Source organism: Mustela nivalis, assembly GCF_964662115.1.
Source record: "Mustela nivalis genome assembly, chromosome: 1".
NCBI classification, from domain to species: domain Eukaryota; kingdom Metazoa; phylum Chordata; class Mammalia; order Carnivora; family Mustelidae; genus Mustela; species Mustela nivalis.
Genome location: NC_139020.1, coordinates 175448283 through 175466144, shown reverse-complemented (window position 1 = coordinate 175466144; position 17862 = coordinate 175448283). Strand labels below are relative to the sequence as shown.

The 17862-nt window shown below is 36.6% G+C and overlaps 1 protein-coding gene across 2 annotated transcripts in view; it reads right to left on the bottom strand.

Moving 5' to 3' along the window:
• Positions 1-7523: 7523 nt before the first annotated feature.
• CNTN3 (contactin 3) overlaps positions 7524-17862 on the bottom strand; it is a 336043-nt gene continuing 325704 nt past the window's right edge. For both annotated transcript variants that reach the window (XM_082740072.1, XM_082740073.1), the window contains 3 exons: positions 12474-12586; positions 11692-11860; positions 7524-9499 (listed from right to left, as the gene is read on the bottom strand). In XM_082740072.1, the coding sequence (XP_082596198.1) occupies positions 9399-9499; positions 11692-11860; positions 12474-12586 (383 nt within the window). In that variant the 3' untranslated portion in view covers positions 7524-9398. The remainder of the gene's footprint in view (positions 9500-11691; positions 11861-12473; positions 12587-17862) is intronic.

Here is a 17862-nt window from a genome sequence, read left to right as displayed (position 1 = left end):
GACCCCGGCATCATGACCTGAGCTGAAGGCAGAAGCTTTACCCCATTGAGCCACCCAGGCACCCCTAAATACATACCTGACTTCTAAGTAAATGAAACGGTGTGAAACAAACCAGCATTAGATGCTTTTATTTTAGGGAAATGTCAACAGCACAGTTCATTAAGTAAATAAAGATTACATATCTTAGTAGATAGATACAGAACAGAAAAAAATTCAGAAGAGAAAAATATTGAGGTATTCAATATTGTATTCAAGTATTCAATATTGAAAATATTGAAAAATGTTGAAAATCTCTATTTTTCTCTCTGAAACAAGAAAATATATTTTCTTAAAGCTTGTCTGCTTACAAACTTACACTGCTCCCCCAAATCGTATCATATTGTTTTTTAGACATAAAGCTGTCAGATTAATGCCTGTTCTCATGCACAACTTCATCCTTGATTGTCTGAAGTTAATTTCTTTTTTTTTTTTTTTTAAAGATTTATTTATTTATTTATTTGACAGAGAGAAATCACAAGTAGGCAGAGAGGCAGGCAGAGAGAGAGAGAGGAGGAAGCAGGCTCCCTGCTGAGCAGAGAGCCTGATGCGGGACTCGATCCCAGGACCCTGAGATCATGACCTGAGCCGAAGGCAGCGGCTTAACCACTGAGCCACCCAGGCGCCCCTGAAGTTAATTTCTAAGAGCCACTGACTGACAGATGGTTTCAACTTTTACATTCTCACAATAAAGAGACAGGTTTCCTCTTTTCTGGAAAACTATCTAAATTTGATTTCCAATAACTCCTAAGGATAAAATTAGCATCTAGGTTTGATAGCTATACAACATCCAGCATATCTGTGCAATATATTTGACAGCCAGTTGTCTTACAAACCAAGTGTACAGTGACATTATTACCTCGAGAAGTCAAATTTAAGGCATCTTTTCAAGTTAACATTGCTACAGGTGCAAACATGGCATTGTAAACACAAATGCTTACAAAAGCATTTCCATTCCTGAAATATTTTTTTAATTTTTATTCATTTACAGGTTATTTCCTTAATTAGTCTTTATTCAAATGGGTTTCTCCTCCTTGAAATTTGTATAACACTGCTTATTATATACTCCCACACTTACAAACTGTATTTAAATTTTACTATAATGTCTGTTTGATTTTTAATATTTCATTTTTCATGTGTCTCTTTTATGTTATTCCCAATTTTCAGAGATTAAAGTTTAAAAAAGTTAAATATATATATATATACACACTTATACTTCCATATATAAATATTTATATGCCTTTAATCTGCCCCACAGATTGTATGCACACACATGCACACACACACACACATATACAGTTTAGAGAAAATGTAAATAAAATAAAAGATGTATACTCAGATTTTGCATAATACAGCTTTCCCTCAGGTTCTATCTAGTAACATTAATTTGATTTTAGGGCCTCCTCCCAAGCAAGCATTTTAGAAATTTTTCTCACCACTTCTAATTAATTACTAAAGCCTTCCACAAGGAACCCCTCCATTCACCCTCTTTGCTGAAACAGACAAAGTTGGGCTGTGCTTTATTACATTATTCAGATTCTGAGCCTGTTACTGTCCAATTTCATTTGGATCCAAGAAGATTTAAGATTAGAAAAGGAACACTTTCCACTTACATCATCAGGCATTTGTCTGTGTGAATCAATGAGGAAAACCCTTTCAACATGGCGTTTTCCTGGGTCAGTTTTTACCTAGAGTAGCAAGCAAGTGTACAGATAGGATCTGAAAATGACATAAGCTATGGAATAAAAGGCACACAGCATTTCAAGTATTAAGAAGTTAGCACTAACTTCATTCTTGCAGTATTCTGGATGGGACAAAAGTAGAAATTAGTTCTAAGCATGCAGTACTAAGGACCGCCTCCCTCAGGTAGAACGAGAGAACCACGTTCCTGGCGTTATTTCATCTAATTACCACACAACAGAAGCAGGCACTTCTTAACCTCCATCTGACGGGAATTTTAAAGGGCTTTGGAGTGACGAAGTAATGCGCTCAAAAGCACTAATCAAGGAAGTAGCAGACTCAGGACTTGTGGGCTGATTCCAAGCCCGTAATCTTAATCATTTCCCAAATCTCCTATCATCTTTTCTAAAATACAAATTAGATGTACCTACCATGACTTGACCAAGACTCAGCTCACAGCTCTGCATAATTTTCTTCCCACCAGTGTGTTGTTCAGATCTGGAAATGTCCCGTAGGCAAGTTACCATCTGTAACAGATTACTCCCAGGTGTGTAGGGGCTCTCCCCGTTCCACAGTCTCCCCTGAGCAGCTGGGGCTCATCTACCGTCACAAGCCCCCGCTGCCCACTCGCTGCCTTTTCCCCGTGCGGTGGCTATAAACGCAATGTTCTCCACAGGACTTCACAAGTCTGTGAGCAGAAGTATGGCTATGCATTACTCTGAAGAAAACCTCTTTGAAGATACGGAATGACTTTTCATTGAAAGGTGAATGTCCGTGAAAATAAGTGAAATGTTTTTGGTTGTTACTACCTTGAGAAATATACCCAGCACTTCTCCCTGTCATCATTTCTTTAGATTCAAACCTTGACCTACATCTCCTGTTCTCTCTCTCTTCAAGATTATTTCATTACTTCGAAATGAATCTCTTGAGCTAAGGCATGAGGAACCTAGATTTAAAACAAACAAACAAACAAACAAACAAAAAACCAAACCAAAAACAAAACAAAACAAAACAAAACCAAAAAACAAAAACAACTTTCTGTATTTCTCATATAGAAGTGGGAATGGCTCCCCCCCCCCCCCCCCCAGAAAGGGCCTAGTCAGGAAGGGCCTTGCATAGAGGCAAACATACTTAATTTCTGAAGGGAGAAGAAAGCTTTACTTTATGTAGAAGCAGTAGCCAAAGACATCTCTTTTGGTGTTTCCAAACCCAACAGGATAGTCTGTCACTCATGTGTGGTGAGTGGTCCTGGCAGTTGGATATAACCTGATCTAGGTAAGAATACAAAAATAGTAATATTCTCAAAATGGCCTTTACTTGGATACTCAACACATGATTTCCTTTTATCTCATATATTCCTTTCTGCCAAGGCTTTCTAAAAATTCTTCAGCCATTCCAGACTAACTTCCAGAACTTTCTCAGCATGCTAGGCCCACCCTACCAGATCAAGTGACTCTGGTTTAAACCTAATTACATAATTCATGAGGAACATATATGAGAAGGTCACAAACAGGCCTGTTTACTTAAAGGCAATAACAATAAAGGTTTTAGTCTGAGATTTAACCATCTTTCTGAAAACATCTTCTGTATATTATCACTGGTATTCACTTGTGGCAACATTCTGAGTTATTTGCCATTTGGGTCTGCTTTGAGAGAATACAGATTGCAGTCAGCAGAGACTTACATGTGCCCAGTATTGTGCTACAAACTCTATAAAAATTATCTTAGTTCTCTCAATTACTTGAGCATATATTCTAAAATCTCTTTCTCATCCTCAAATTATTCTCTATTCTTTCCCTTGCTTTATTACTCACATATAAGCTCTTGAGAGGAGGAATCTCCGATCTCTTATCTCAAGACCAGTGTCTGAAACCAAGGATGAATGCATGAACCAACCTTTGAGGAAGATTGTATTTGACGGGTAATCTTTAAAGAAGGAATCAGCATTTAAAACCTAATAATAACAATAACACGATTAACCTATTAGAGTCTGTTATTGGGGACCCGAGAGGCAAACTGTGATAAAGGCTTTCTGTGATTACATCCTACCAGGACACTCCTCCAAGGCAGGTCCTTCCATTGGTGTGGTTTTGGAGAAACACTGTCTTAGAGGGGATTAATTTCTTCTCCAAGGTCACGCAGTTATTTAAAACATGGCAAGGATTCCAACTCGGACCTATGACTGGGAATGAGTGCTCTAACAATGAGGTTATACTGCCTTCTTTCCAGTTTGGTCAACTTGCCGAACACAGACGATCTATTGCTTATAATTACTTCTAATAAGATTTTATAACACCTCTTCTTCTCCTAAGTATTATATCTTTTCTCTCCAGAGGCAGCACAGGAAGAAAAATTAAGCAAACAAAACAGGAGAGGGTCAGATGAGATGGTGAAAAATTCACTGACTTATTTCAACAAATATGTACCGAACAGATAAAGATGAGCCATGTACAAGGAGGGCACTCACTCTGCCAGAGTTTATGATCCCAATGAGCATTCTCATCTGTGATCTTGACATTTAGCCTTGGAAGGGCAGCCATTCTCATCTGGAGGTTTTGGAAAAACCGCTGCAACTATCACACTGAATGGACATTTCATTTCCTCATTAGCCAGTCTAGCTATACATTTTAGATTAGCTTTGGGTTTTGTGTTTGTCACATTCTACTGTCTGATGCCCAAATAAATCTGCTAAGTTGCCATTGTTATCCCTGTCCCCCGCCCCCTCCCCCGAGTTTTCCCAGGAAACATCCAATTATACAGTTTGTAATTTTTTCTCTTCCACACAGTACTAATGATCAAGGTAGACTCATCAGGCTCCAAGCTAATTTCAGTGGGTGAAATAAGAGTAAAGGATAGGAATGATGACCAGCAAATAACAGAAGCACCCTTTCCTACATATTTAATTCTGTATCAGTGCGCTTATTCCATGTGCAAGTTCAAGAGGTAATTATCGCTTACATATAAAGCAAAATATGTTAAATTAGGGCACAGTGTTCAAATAAAAACAAAAGCAGAAAAACCTAATGATTAAAAAAGCCATATTCCAATCTATTTATATCATTCCTTTCAAAAGAATAGTGTAATTTACTAATTGCTAATGTAGTACCTGCTACTGTGGGATTTTACCTCCAATGTTTACTGAAGTATATCCAACTTATAATGAATATCAGTACATTTTTTTTTAAAAAGGGTTCAATGTTTCAGAAAAAAATAAACCCAATTAAGATTAATTTCAAATTCAAAAAAAGATGGCATTATATGAATATGAAACGGCAGGGGGGATTTTAATTGGAAAAAAAAGAACTAGTAGCATCCTAATCATTTTGCGTTTTCTTTATTTTATTGAGCCATTGTGTTACGTTTTCAATGAAAATGGTAAAATTACTGAAAATCAACACAAACCACCTTCAAAAAAATTAAAGAAAATGTATGGTGACAATTAAACACAAATCCTAGGAAATATTTTTCAAAGGACAAATATTTTTATAATTTTTACTTAAAAAATTCTGAAGCTGGGACAGTCTTATCTTGGATAGACTTCCATGTAAGAATTAGAGAATATCAAAATTTACAATTGCCAAAGGAAAGTTTCCCAGCTTTTCCATTCCCCAATTTGAATTATGATCAGTAACAGAGGCAGAGCAAAGTGCACTACAAGTTGGTACTACAAATTCTTACTCAAAATCTCTAAATCTAACTGGTCTGATTTTGAAAGGGATCTAAACATGCTATAGAGGTCCAGGTTTGCAGTTAGCCTGCGTTAGAATCCTATTTCACTTGCCCTTGTTAGAATGACCTTGTAAGTGTACTTAATCTGGTTGAGCCTTGGTTTCCTTATCTGCAAAATGGGCTTGATATTTGTACTTAACTGTGATGATTAATTTAGCAATAGTGAAGTGGCTCAGAATCTGGCACAAAGACAATGAAGATGTTCTGACATTATTAATGTTATATTCTTATAAAAAATCTGATACAGAATCACTTTACCTTCTCTTTTAGGAATGGATGGTATCATGTACCTTTCTTCTCCATAGAATGAGATCGAAGTTCTAAACGTATTAAAAGAAAGTCACCTTCAAATGTTTACTTTTGTCTCCCAATGTTATGTATTTATCAACTGATGAGAAGTCTAATGATAAGAGCCTGGCTCCAAGCACTCACACACATGGTTTCATTAACTAATTCCCAACCCCCCCCCCCTTTTTTTTTTTTAAATTTTATTTATTTATTTGAGAAAGAACAAACGAGGAGGAAGGTCAGAAGGAGAGGGAGAAGCAGACCCCTTGCTGAGCACGGGGCCTGATGTGGTGCTCTATCCCATCCTGGGATCCCGACCGGAGCTGAAGGCAGACTCAACTGACTGAGGCACCCAGGTGCCCCTAACTTCCATCCTTTTAAGTGGGCACACCAACAACCTCAATTCACAAGCGGTGAAATTCAGCACAGAGCGTGCTGTAGACACTGAAGATCTGACATCTCTTAAGAGTAATACTACCATGCCGCGTTCTGCAGATAGGAAAACTGAGGCGTAGGGAAATTACTGAATGTGAGCAGGGTCATGTGACCCTAATTAGTGAGGGTGTAATTCAGACCAAGACAATATAACCTGATTCTGCCATGTCCAACGACCTTGGCTTCAGGAGAGAGGACCTGGGCACAGGTTTTAAGGGTATGATCTGTTTCTTTAAAAATCACTCCTCCCAGGGTGCCTGGGTGGGTTCAATAAGTTAAAGCCTCTGCCTTCTGCTGGGGTCCTGGGATCTAGCCTCGCATTGTGCTCTCTGCTAGGTGGGGAGCCTGCTTCCTCTGCTCTCTGTCTGCCTGCTTCTTTGCCCATTTGTGATCTCTGTCTGTCAAATAAATAAATAAAATCTTAAGAAAAAAAAAATCACTCCTCCCTACACACAGGTACACATACACTCACCTGTGGCACAAACCCTACACGTGCTTTCCCCATTTGATTGTCCTGTCTCTAAATGTATCTTTGAGTTCTCATGTAACAAGACAATTGAATTGTTACTTTAGTTTGCATTTTCCTTACATCAACAATAATATTTAAAACTCCTTACTAATTACAAACTGACCTTTTCTAGCATTTTTTTTTTTTTTAATATTTAGAATACATTACACTACAAGAATGGTTTAGAAAGTCTCAAACACTGGTTCAAACACTCAAACCAGTGAGAAACTACAAAGGACTTGATAAGTTGATATTAATCTTAAGAAAATTCTTGTCAAAAATGTGGGTGTAGGAGCACCTAGGTGGCTCAGTCCTTAAGAGTCTGCCTTTGGCTCAGGTCATGATCCCAGTGTTCTGGGATCAAGCCCCACATTGGGCTCCAAGCTCCACAGGAGGCTTGCTTCTCCCTCTTTCACTCCCCTGCTTCTCCCTTTCCCACTCCCCTGCTTGTGTTCCCTCTCTTGCTGTTTCTCTCTCTCTGACAAATAAATAAATAAATAAAATCTTAAAAAAAAAAAAAAAGTGTGGGTGTAGATACCACCAACCAAGTCATTAGAAACTAGATACCGAAATTATATAAAGTAAATTTTCTACTTCCCCTTCCCTCTCTCCCCATACCTGAAATACTTTTAATACAAAGGCCACTGTTTTAAACTGCTATTTTTACTAAGTCAGTAGGGTATAAAAATAACTTTAAAAAATTCTCTTAAAAGATGGAAAGATTAAAATTTGGCTGAAAAATATAAGAAATGATAGCATCAGGATAACTATTATGGTGTCCTCCCATTTCCCCCTTTAAAATATCCTTTTTGACCATACCACAATTAATCATGCATAGACATTTGATTGTTATAAATTTTATTTGAATAATAGAAAATAATACATACAGATAACCATAGGATACACACACAGAATTTAAAGATAAATTTTATACTTTTCAATATGAAACAAAGTACATATCTCATGGAGATATATTGCTACAAATGCCAGGAAACAATAGAGTAATCATCTTGAAAATGGAAAGTATAGGAACATATTATCAGAATTACTAAATAATAAAAAGGTACAACTCCATTACATGTAGCATAAAATACAAGTATTGGAGAAAGTGCTTCCCCACTTTTTGACTGGAAATAACAATGGTCATATGAAATCTACAAGCCATCCAGATTTTTTCTAGATATATACAGTATATACAGACCTTGCAGAGAAAGTTATATTTTTTTCTCCTTTGTGTATAACGACTTTATCTCAAATGTAATCTTTCAGTGTAAAGTAACATTTCATGATGGTATCAGAATTTTGCTAATTTTTATGTTTTTGATATCTGAACTATTGGTTTCAAATTCTGATATCTTTGTCAAGAAGAACAAGTTCCTGCAAAATGTGAAATTGGTAGGAAAGAGGTAAAAAAATTGATTTTGCAATGTCTAACACTCAATCTGTCGATTTTCATATATTCTTTACATATTGCTATGAAGTCATGTCTTCAACAATCTTTTGAAAACCACATATTGAAAGACTGAGTCATACATATCAAAGTCAGCAGCATTGCCATGGTTCTTTTACAAATTTAACTCAGGAACTAAAAAGCCTGCCAGACTCACTCTGATAGACAGTTGGATTTCATTAAAAAACCATCTCCACCATCCAAAAAAGAGAGGGTCCCTTAATGGAATCAGAAATTGGAAATAAAGAATTGTGTGAATTTTGCTTAATATTTGAGTTGAGAGTCAGGTCATTCCTTATTTTCTCCGTGTTTTAATAAAACCTGAAAGCTTGTTCCTAGGTGTGAAGGAAACAATTACTTTTTAATTTTTTTTAATATTTGAGGAGGAATAAAATGGGATCATTTCAATTTTATAATATCATTGAAAAAAAGAAAGCATTACCTATAATAGAATGCAAACTTTAAAAATAAAGTGGCTGGTCCTTATGACTTTTATATGGTTAAGAAAATTTTCATTAATATTTTGCACAGATTCAGAGTGTTAAGAATAACAAAACACTTTCACATTCCTTTCTTTTTCTCATAACAAACAATGCACAGGGTAGGGGCAGGTATGCTGGGTATTATCTCCACATTTTATAGATGAAAAATGAAAAACTAGTGAGAACAAGGTGATTTGTAAAGAATCTCACAGCTTTGTCATACCTAAACAAAACAGCACTGTTCCTATCTCTGATGTAGCATTTTCCAACATCTTTTTGAAACACATGCACCCTCTTCAAAACAGGGTAATTTAAAAAATGTATTTTTACCCTTGAGTATATCAAATGAACATATCAGAATAACACTGCTTAAGTCTTCTGAGCAATGCTGTTCTAATGGGAACATAACGTTTGATTAAATAATGAGTTTTTCTACATGAAAAAACAAACAAATAAACATTGTGTGTATGTGTGTGTATGTTTCCACAGGAGAGCATGTGAGTCTATCCATAGGCAGTGCTTAAAATCATAGCTTACGAAGATCTTTATCAAAAATCTAATGTAGGTAATGTGTAAATTCCTTTGGTTTATCAGGTAAATATTAAGGCATTTCAGATTCCCCTAAAAGGATTTACTGTTGTTTTTTTTTTTTACTATATTCATATTTTACCTATAGAAAGTTAAAAATACAGAGTTGAAAAAAAAACCATGCATAATCACTGAATTTCATGAAAGCACTTATTTTTTGTAACCAATTAACTTTCTAGTAAATAATAAAAAAAAGTTAATATCACCACAAGGCATGTACAATAAAGGACAATACTACAGGTATATAACTTGACACAGCGTGGACATTAGAGATGGCTGAAGTAGAACCCCTTGCATCCATATCTGTCAAAGATGATAAATAGCTTATTAATAAGGACTGTACCAATATAAATAACCAGGGCAAAAGCAATGCCTCCCCTATCAAAATCAAATCATACCATGAACCTAACCTAAAACCACGTTATTATTAGCCCTCATTTTATTTATCAATGTAGCCTATGTTACTTGTCAAGAATATCTCTAAAAACTCTGACGTACTTAAGTATTTTTTAAAAAATGAATCAAAGCTTTGTTCATCTAATATTACTTAACTTTAATTGAAATTGCAAAAACAACTTAATCATTTTGAAAACAATTATACTCTATTACAGACAATTTTGAGATAATTCAATGGTTTAATTAAAGGAAGCTTCATTGTATAAGAGTTTGGAAAACCTGTGTTAGTTTCTACTTTATGCATTTCTAGAAAAATTATTAGGCATAATATAAAACATCTTTAAAAAAAAAAGGAAATCAATAAAAGCTCCATTTTTTCTAGAGATGGCCTTGTCTACTCTAGTCCTTGCAAGCTCAGCAGACAGCACATGTCAGATGAAAAGGCTACTCTTGACTCAGCAGCCCTAAAATGCAAAGATGGTGTCTGTTCCTGCAAAAGCATAGAGTCGACTCTTTGTAACAGTCACACTGTGGTCATACTAGAATGTGAACTCTACATCTTGCGCTATTCGAGGAATAAGAGAGTCTATCTTAATTACTTTAAAACCTATATAATAATCATAACAAGCTTAAATTTCTCGTTTTGCTCTATTGAAGTACATGCAGTTTTTAAAATGTCTACAGTCTGAAATGGTTTATTTATAGATTTTTACGCTGTAGAACTCAGTTCTTAGATAAACGCTTTCCATTTTCTGGGTATAGTTTAGTATTTGTTTCAGTCTAAGTATGGCAGTCTTTATGGTTTCATGTAAAGATAAAATTCTTCTAAGTTTCCATATCCCTCTTTCTCATTACTTCCTAATGATGTCATTTTGTTTTCTAAGATTAAAGAGAGAGCTTTTAATCTTATGCCCAAGATTACAGACTAGGTCAAACCCCATGAAAGGAAACAGGGAACAAGGCTATTCCTGTCACTGAGAACAACAGAATAGAATATGAAGATGGCTTCTACTCCATTTAAACTGAGGTCCCCAAACTGCAAATTTGAGATTTGAAAGAGTAAATGAAATTTCTTGCACCACTGTCACTGATAAAATAAGAACATGAGGGGCGTCTGGGTGGCTTAGTTGTTAAGCCTCTGCCTTTGGCTTAGGGTCAGGAGCCCAGGCTCCCTGCTCTGGGGGAAGCCTGCTTCCCTCTCTCCCACTCCCCCTACTACTGTTCCCTCTTTAGCCCTGTCTCTCTCTGTCAAATAAATAAATAAAATCTTAAAAAAAAAATAGTCCTAAAAATAAAATAAGAACATGAGTCTGTTTCCCTTAATTCTAACAGTGTAATTTCTATTATAAAATAGGTTTAATTTGGATTTTGAAAGGAAAAGTTAGTGTGAACCTCCTTTGAATTCAGAAACAAATAATTTTTTTTTAAAGATTTTATTTATTTATTTGACAGAGAGAGATCACAAGCAGGCAGAGAGGCAGGCAGAGAGAGGAGGAAGCAGGCTCCCTGCTGAGCAGAGAGCCCGATGCGGGACTCAATCCCAGGACTCTGAGATCATGACCTGAGCTGAAGGCAGCGGCTTAACCCACTGAGCCACCCAGGCGCCACCAGAAACAAATAATTTTTTTAAGAAGTGTTTTTTGGTTTGGCCAAGTGGTTTATGACTTTAACCATGTTAAATTTTCCATTTTTTAAAGAATTAATAAGATTCATGTATAATTTTTAGGAGGCAAACAAAGATCTTAAAACTAGTCGGTGCATTTAACATTGCCCTTGAGAAATGTTCAAGAAATTCTGTTCTTTAGAGGCAATCCAAAGGCAAATTTGGGTATAGATCATAAGAAGGAAAGAAATTCAGTTTAATAAAATTCTGCTAAATATTTTCTAATGTATTTTCTATTTGTTATTATCTTTCTTTGTATTTTGTATCACTCAGGAGAAATTCCTCTGTCATCTCTCATATTCCAAAACCTTCTTTCCATTTAGATGGAGGATGTCATGGGGAGGAAAATGGACAGAAGGACATTGACCGACTCACTCTTGGGAGCTCTTAATGCTGATGCTATCAATAAAGTAAATGTTGACTTTGATCAACTTACTGGTTATTCTTGGAATCCTGATCTGTTCGCTACTGGTTCCGTCCCCTCCATCCGTGGTGGCCTTAACTTCAATAATGTAGTCCTCTTTAATGGGCAACAAAAGTTCCGCTGACGTTTTATTTGTGTTCAGCACTTGTACATTATTTTGACTGCTAGTCCTATAGAACACCTAAAATGTATGAACAAATACCCTTAATTTCTTCCATTACCTATTCTTACTTTATTTCATAGAACTGATTACTCTGTTACCTCACTTATATTGTTTATCTTGTTATAGTCACCAGAATATAAGTCTCATTCATAGTTCTTTTCATAGGTCTTGGACTAAGGGTCAGCACATACTAGAATCATCAAGTCCTGAAAATCAAGGAGGGGAGAAAGAGCCAACTTCTATGGAAGGGTTCAGCTGGCTTGGGCATTTATAAGGCTGGAGAGATAGGGCAAGCCCCTACTGTACTTATCTTAAACCAGACCCACGGATTAGAGCCAAAAATTTCAGTTGTTTTTTAAGTAGTATATAGGTGAACATCAGAATTAGCTAAGTATTAACATTATAAACAATTTATAACTATTTTGTCCCAAATCCCTGCGTGACCAGAATTACTTCTCTTAAATTTATATTTAAGAAATCAGACATTTGGGAGAAAAAATGCCCTTTTTACAAGAAGTTTGATCTATGTTAAAATCAGATTAAGGCAACCACATTACCAGAGTTAGAAAAATCATTCAATCTGAGCTTCCCTTGCCAGGAGTAGGAAAAGAAAGCATTGCAAATATCTTACTTTGTATCCCGTTACTTCTGACTCGTTCTCCATCGCTTTGACTTGTTCCCAATTAAGTAACACTTTAGTGTCTGTAGCATTCCAAACAACATTTCCTGGTGGCTGACTGGGAGCTTGAAATACAAAATGAGAAAATGAACCAGATTTGAATATGAGTGATAATTTACATAGAGCAGATAAATGATGGCTTAAAGGAAGCTTATAAAAAGACAGTAAAATCTCTTTAGTAATATGCAGCATATAGGTGGGATCAGACAAAAAAAACTAAGTATCGCTAAGTTTCCTTGGAAACAGGTTTTTCAGTTAAATCATGAGAATTCATTTCATTATATTCATGACATCTTTGAGGACATCTCTCAATAGTGGCTGTGGGGCCACTTCTGGAAACATGTTGATAGTGGAGATAAGGAAATTCCTTGATCCACCACTAGAGGGACGCTTGTTGATGTGGCAAGAAAGGAAGGCAGCCTTGACCCACTTTGACACATCCAGACAGAGGCTGAGAGAAATTGCCAACTGAGGAGATTAAAGACGCACAAAATGTAGTGCGGATGATTTTTAGGCCAGCGTTGTGTGATGAGATAGGCAAAATGGGAGGCAATCAAAGATAAGGGTTACTTTTATTTATTCCCATGAAGTAACAGCAATTCCCATGAAAAACTGCGGCAGAGTCTATATTTCACTCTTCGTTTTCCGAGTTTTAAATCAATTTTTGAGAAAAATAAGGCGAAACCCTAAAACATTAATGAGAATTCCATTCGATAATGAATGAAATTCTCTGGGGTTTAAAGACTTGGATTCAAAGCTTAGTTCCCTCTCACCAGCACTAGACCACATACTCGTGCTGGGGAAAGGGGGCTCGGCGGCAGCACAGACAGGACATTAAAATTCAGTTTCCTGTCAAGCACAAAACAAACACAATATTATCCATTTGGCCACAACCTCACAATGGCCCAAAGCAGTGCTGAAATATGTTGTACTTGTGGATTTAGCCGCAGAATGTGATCTGGTTAACTGAATTTGTAATGGGGAAATGATATAAAATATTGGCTATGCAGGGGAATTTCTAAACATCATTGACTCATGCCATGGGGGAAAGATGGCTGAATTTACAGATGGGAAGAGCTCTCAGATACATTTATGTGACTAATGACACCGAACAAGGCTGTCTTCCCTGCAGACTCTTTTGCTTCGTGTCTGCTCTTTCACACTATCCTATGCTGCCTTTGAAACGGCGCGATCTGGCATTAGCAGAGACTTGAGGTCAGCGCAGAGAGTTCAAGCTGCACTGCTTTGATAACAAAAATGTATATAAAGGCAGTTGCTTTAGGGGTGAAATACTGATGACCATGTTCTGGTGACTCAGTCCAAATGAAATGAATGCACAAGCGTTAGAACATTTTCCCAAAGTCTGTGATTTCCTGCGTCCTGACAGCAGTGTAATGGGACAGGTTCCGGGGGATGCAGCTCAGGGAGCAAAAGCAGCATGGTCTGTTCGACCGAAAGATGCGTGCTCGGGAGGTTGGATTTTATTAATACCCGGCTTGAGTCATGTTGGCTGAATCATCTCCTCCAGCACTAGTCTTGTAGAAGAGATGACTGAAAGTATAACACGGAGGCTTATCTTGTATCAGGCCCAAAACAGATGAGTTGAATGAATGCAGCCTCAATTGGATACTTATAAACAGACAGATAAAAACAGGAAAAGGGAAAGGAAGAAAAAAATTAAGGTTTGTTCTGGGTCTGATTACCCTTATTCTGAATCACATCAGTGTTTCCTGAGCTTCAGATAATCATGTACCACTTTTATAATTTTTGCAATCTTTAAATAGAAGACTCGATTCAAAAAAATAAACATCTACCCTAGCTTCCTTCCAAACACTAATACTCACACAAGCGTGGGCTTGATATGCTAGTTACGTCCTTACAGTACTCTCTACAATAAATAAAGCATTACTGAATTTTTGAAAAAAGTGTTTGTGAAGCACTCCCAAATCATCTCTCTTACAACCACTGATAAGAATAACATTTTCTGGAACATTCTATACCAAATAAACTTTCTTTCCATGTTCAAAATGTTATTATTGATAGTAACTAAATGCTTATTAAATATTTATCATATGGGCATGGTAAAATGTGCTTTTTATATAGTATAATTTTCATATAGTATAATTCACTTAATTCTCATTGCATAATAATAATATCCATTTCTGGGGCACCTGGGTGGCTCAGTGGGTTAAACCTCTGCCTTCGGCTCAGGTCATGATCTCAAGGTCCTGGGATTGAGCCTGGCATTGGGCTCTCTGCTCAGTGAGGAGCCTGCTTCCCCCTCTCTCTCTGCCTACCTCTCTGCCTACTTGTGATCTCTCTGTCAAATAAATAAATAAAATCTTTAATAATAATAATGATAATAATGTCCATTTCTATACATGGGTAATCTGAAACCAGAGACTTAAAAACAATTGTACACTCATGTTCATAACAGCATTATTCATAGTAGCCGAAAGGAGAAGCACTCTGTCGACAGATGAATGGATAATCAAAATGTGGCATATGTAAGAGGAAGTATTATTCTGCCTTAAAGAGAAAGGAAATTTGCTGACACATGGATAAACCTTAAGGGTATTATGCAAAGTGAAATAAGCTGGTCAAGAAAAGACAAACTCTATATGATTCCACTTACATGAAGTACCTAGAGTACTCAAATTTATAAGGACACAAAGGTCTTGCCAGGGGCTGGGTGCTGGGAATGGGGATTGTTGTTTAATGGTTACAGAGTTTCAGTTTTATAAGATGAAAGACTTCTAGAATCTGTTACACAGCAACCAATTTTAGTGCTACTGAACTATACATTTAAAAACGGGCAAGATGGAAAATTTATGTTCTGATTATTTTTACAATTAAAAAATTAAAAGCAAGAACTTGCTAAACGACACAATGGGTAAAAGATATTATGCGGATTCAAGCCAGTTTTGATTAATGCCAAAGTCTAAGCCACCCATATTAGACTGTGCTGAGTACCTGAGGCCTTATTTAACTCCTGAATGACTGATCACAGATTTGTACATGATGTGAAAATAAATACTAAACAAGAATGTCACAAAATATACTCAACTTCCTCTGTCACAGGAATGCTTTTCCTGACTTCTCAGACTAAAGTGGGGGCTCTTTTCAGATACCAGGACCTTTCTAATCCTCATTAAAGGTACATTTTACCTTTCTTTGTGATTTCATTTTTATTAATATCCAGTTTTATTAATATCCATTAACCTGTAAGATCTTTGCAAGCAGAGACAATGTCCAGTAAAGTCTCTGACACAGAGAAGTTTGATATGGTCGATTTTATTCACTAGTCCAATGCCTTGCCAAGGGGTAGACATCAATTTAGATTTTGTCAATGACTGATGTTTTGATGTAAAAAGCACAAACTCAAGGATAAAGAAAACGCTTTTACAGTGCTATCGAGAAACAAGTTTGACCCATTTCCTTTGTGTTAATGAAGAATGAACAAGATTTGGCTAGCCACACTTCTCAAAGGCTCAAAATGAACTGTCTAGTTACACAGCTGAAAGTTCTCCAAGACATCCCAACAAATACTACACATTTTATAAAGACCAAACTGGGATAGTCTTGAGATTGAGTATGTTCAGTTGTACTGAGGCTAAGATGATAAGGAACATCACACAAAGAAAGAACAGAGTAATAAAAACACCCCCCAAAACTGGTATATTGGTTCAATGACTTATTCAAGAAATATCTGTATGTTAAGTGTTAAGGAAAAAAGGAATAAGGAGGTGACAACATCTGGAGTAGATTTGGAAAGGCAAATTATGTTTTTTTATATGTGGAGGTAAGAGAGGGAAAGGTATCCAGCACAGGGATAAACATATGCCAAGGCACAAAGGCAGGACATAGCAGGGTACCTCGGGGAGCTCAGAGGTTTTGACTGGTTACATGGTAGCGAGGAGGAGAAGGGATGGAGCAGATGCAGTTGAAGAAAAAAGTAAGAGCCAGATGCTGAAGGGTCCAGGAGACCAAAGGAACTAGAAAAGGAAATTTTTTGTAGGCAATTTGGAAGGCCATGCATAAGTGAAGGTAGAGAAGTGATACTACCAGTGTTGTGGTTTCACAGATCTTTATGGGAGCAGAAGGAAAAGGAGGAAGATCTTGGTGGGCATTCTGTTGGGAGAATCTGGTAGCACTTCATGGAAGAGAGAATAAAGGTCTGTTCACATGATGATGACTGCCATGGAATTGGAGGGATGCAACAGACACGACATTTGTGTAAATTCAACAAGTCATGATGACATCACACGGGTGCTGGCAATAAAAAGCAAAGCTAATGCTAGCTGATGACACAGACCCTGGGGGAACAATGTCTCCAGCTGGAATTACCTTTGACTACATATTTAATGACAACTTCTTATGTGTTAGGGATCCTTCTCAGTACATTAAGCAAAGAGATAGACATGTTCTCTGACTTCTAACCATGGGTCTTATTAGTGGTTCCCAAGGATTAATATTTCTACCGCTAGAGATGATTTTAATGGATGACATTTTTAATTGGAAATATGTACATATTTTCATGTTAAGTTAAAAAAAAAGCCTGTCATATCCAATTCTTGATTCACAGATATAATTATTTTGGATGAAGCCAATATTGATACATCTGTGGTAATCTACTTCACACATTACACACAGATCATTAAAACTAGGTTCTAAATAATGATACGGAACAAAGGCTATTATGCAAACACAAATAACTCAGATGTTTCCAGCTGCACACAGATGTCGGGTAAGCATCCTAAAATACACAGTCACAATTCAAACTAACTCTGACCTAAGGGAATATTTAACACAAATAATTCATCTTAAACCAAGTGATCAAGAAAAGAATATCACTCTACTAATAACTATCACAAAGACCCTGATTAGCCCACTGCAAAACTCACTTTCAGGTATGTTTTTTTTTTTTTTTTAATATCAATTAGGTTTATTTTTCTTTGCATTTCATTGTATTGTTTAACTTTTAAAACTCTTTTATTCAAATAATTGCTTTGTTTTCATTTTATTAAAAAAATCTTAGAGCCACTATCTTACGATAAAGAGTTAGTGATTGTCTGTTTCTAGTAAAGGTACAGTTGTCTTTTATTTATTTCTTTATTTTTAAAGATTTTATTTATTTGACAGTGAGAGAGAAAGCACAAATAGGCAGAGAGGCAGGCAGAGAGAGAGGGGAGGAAACAGGCACCCTGCGGAGCAGAGAGCCCGACTCGGGGCTCGATCCCAGGACCCTGGGATCATGACCAGAGCTGAAGGCAGAGGCCATAACCCACTGAGCCACCCGGGCGCCCCTACAGTTGTCTTTTAAAATGAATATATCTAACTA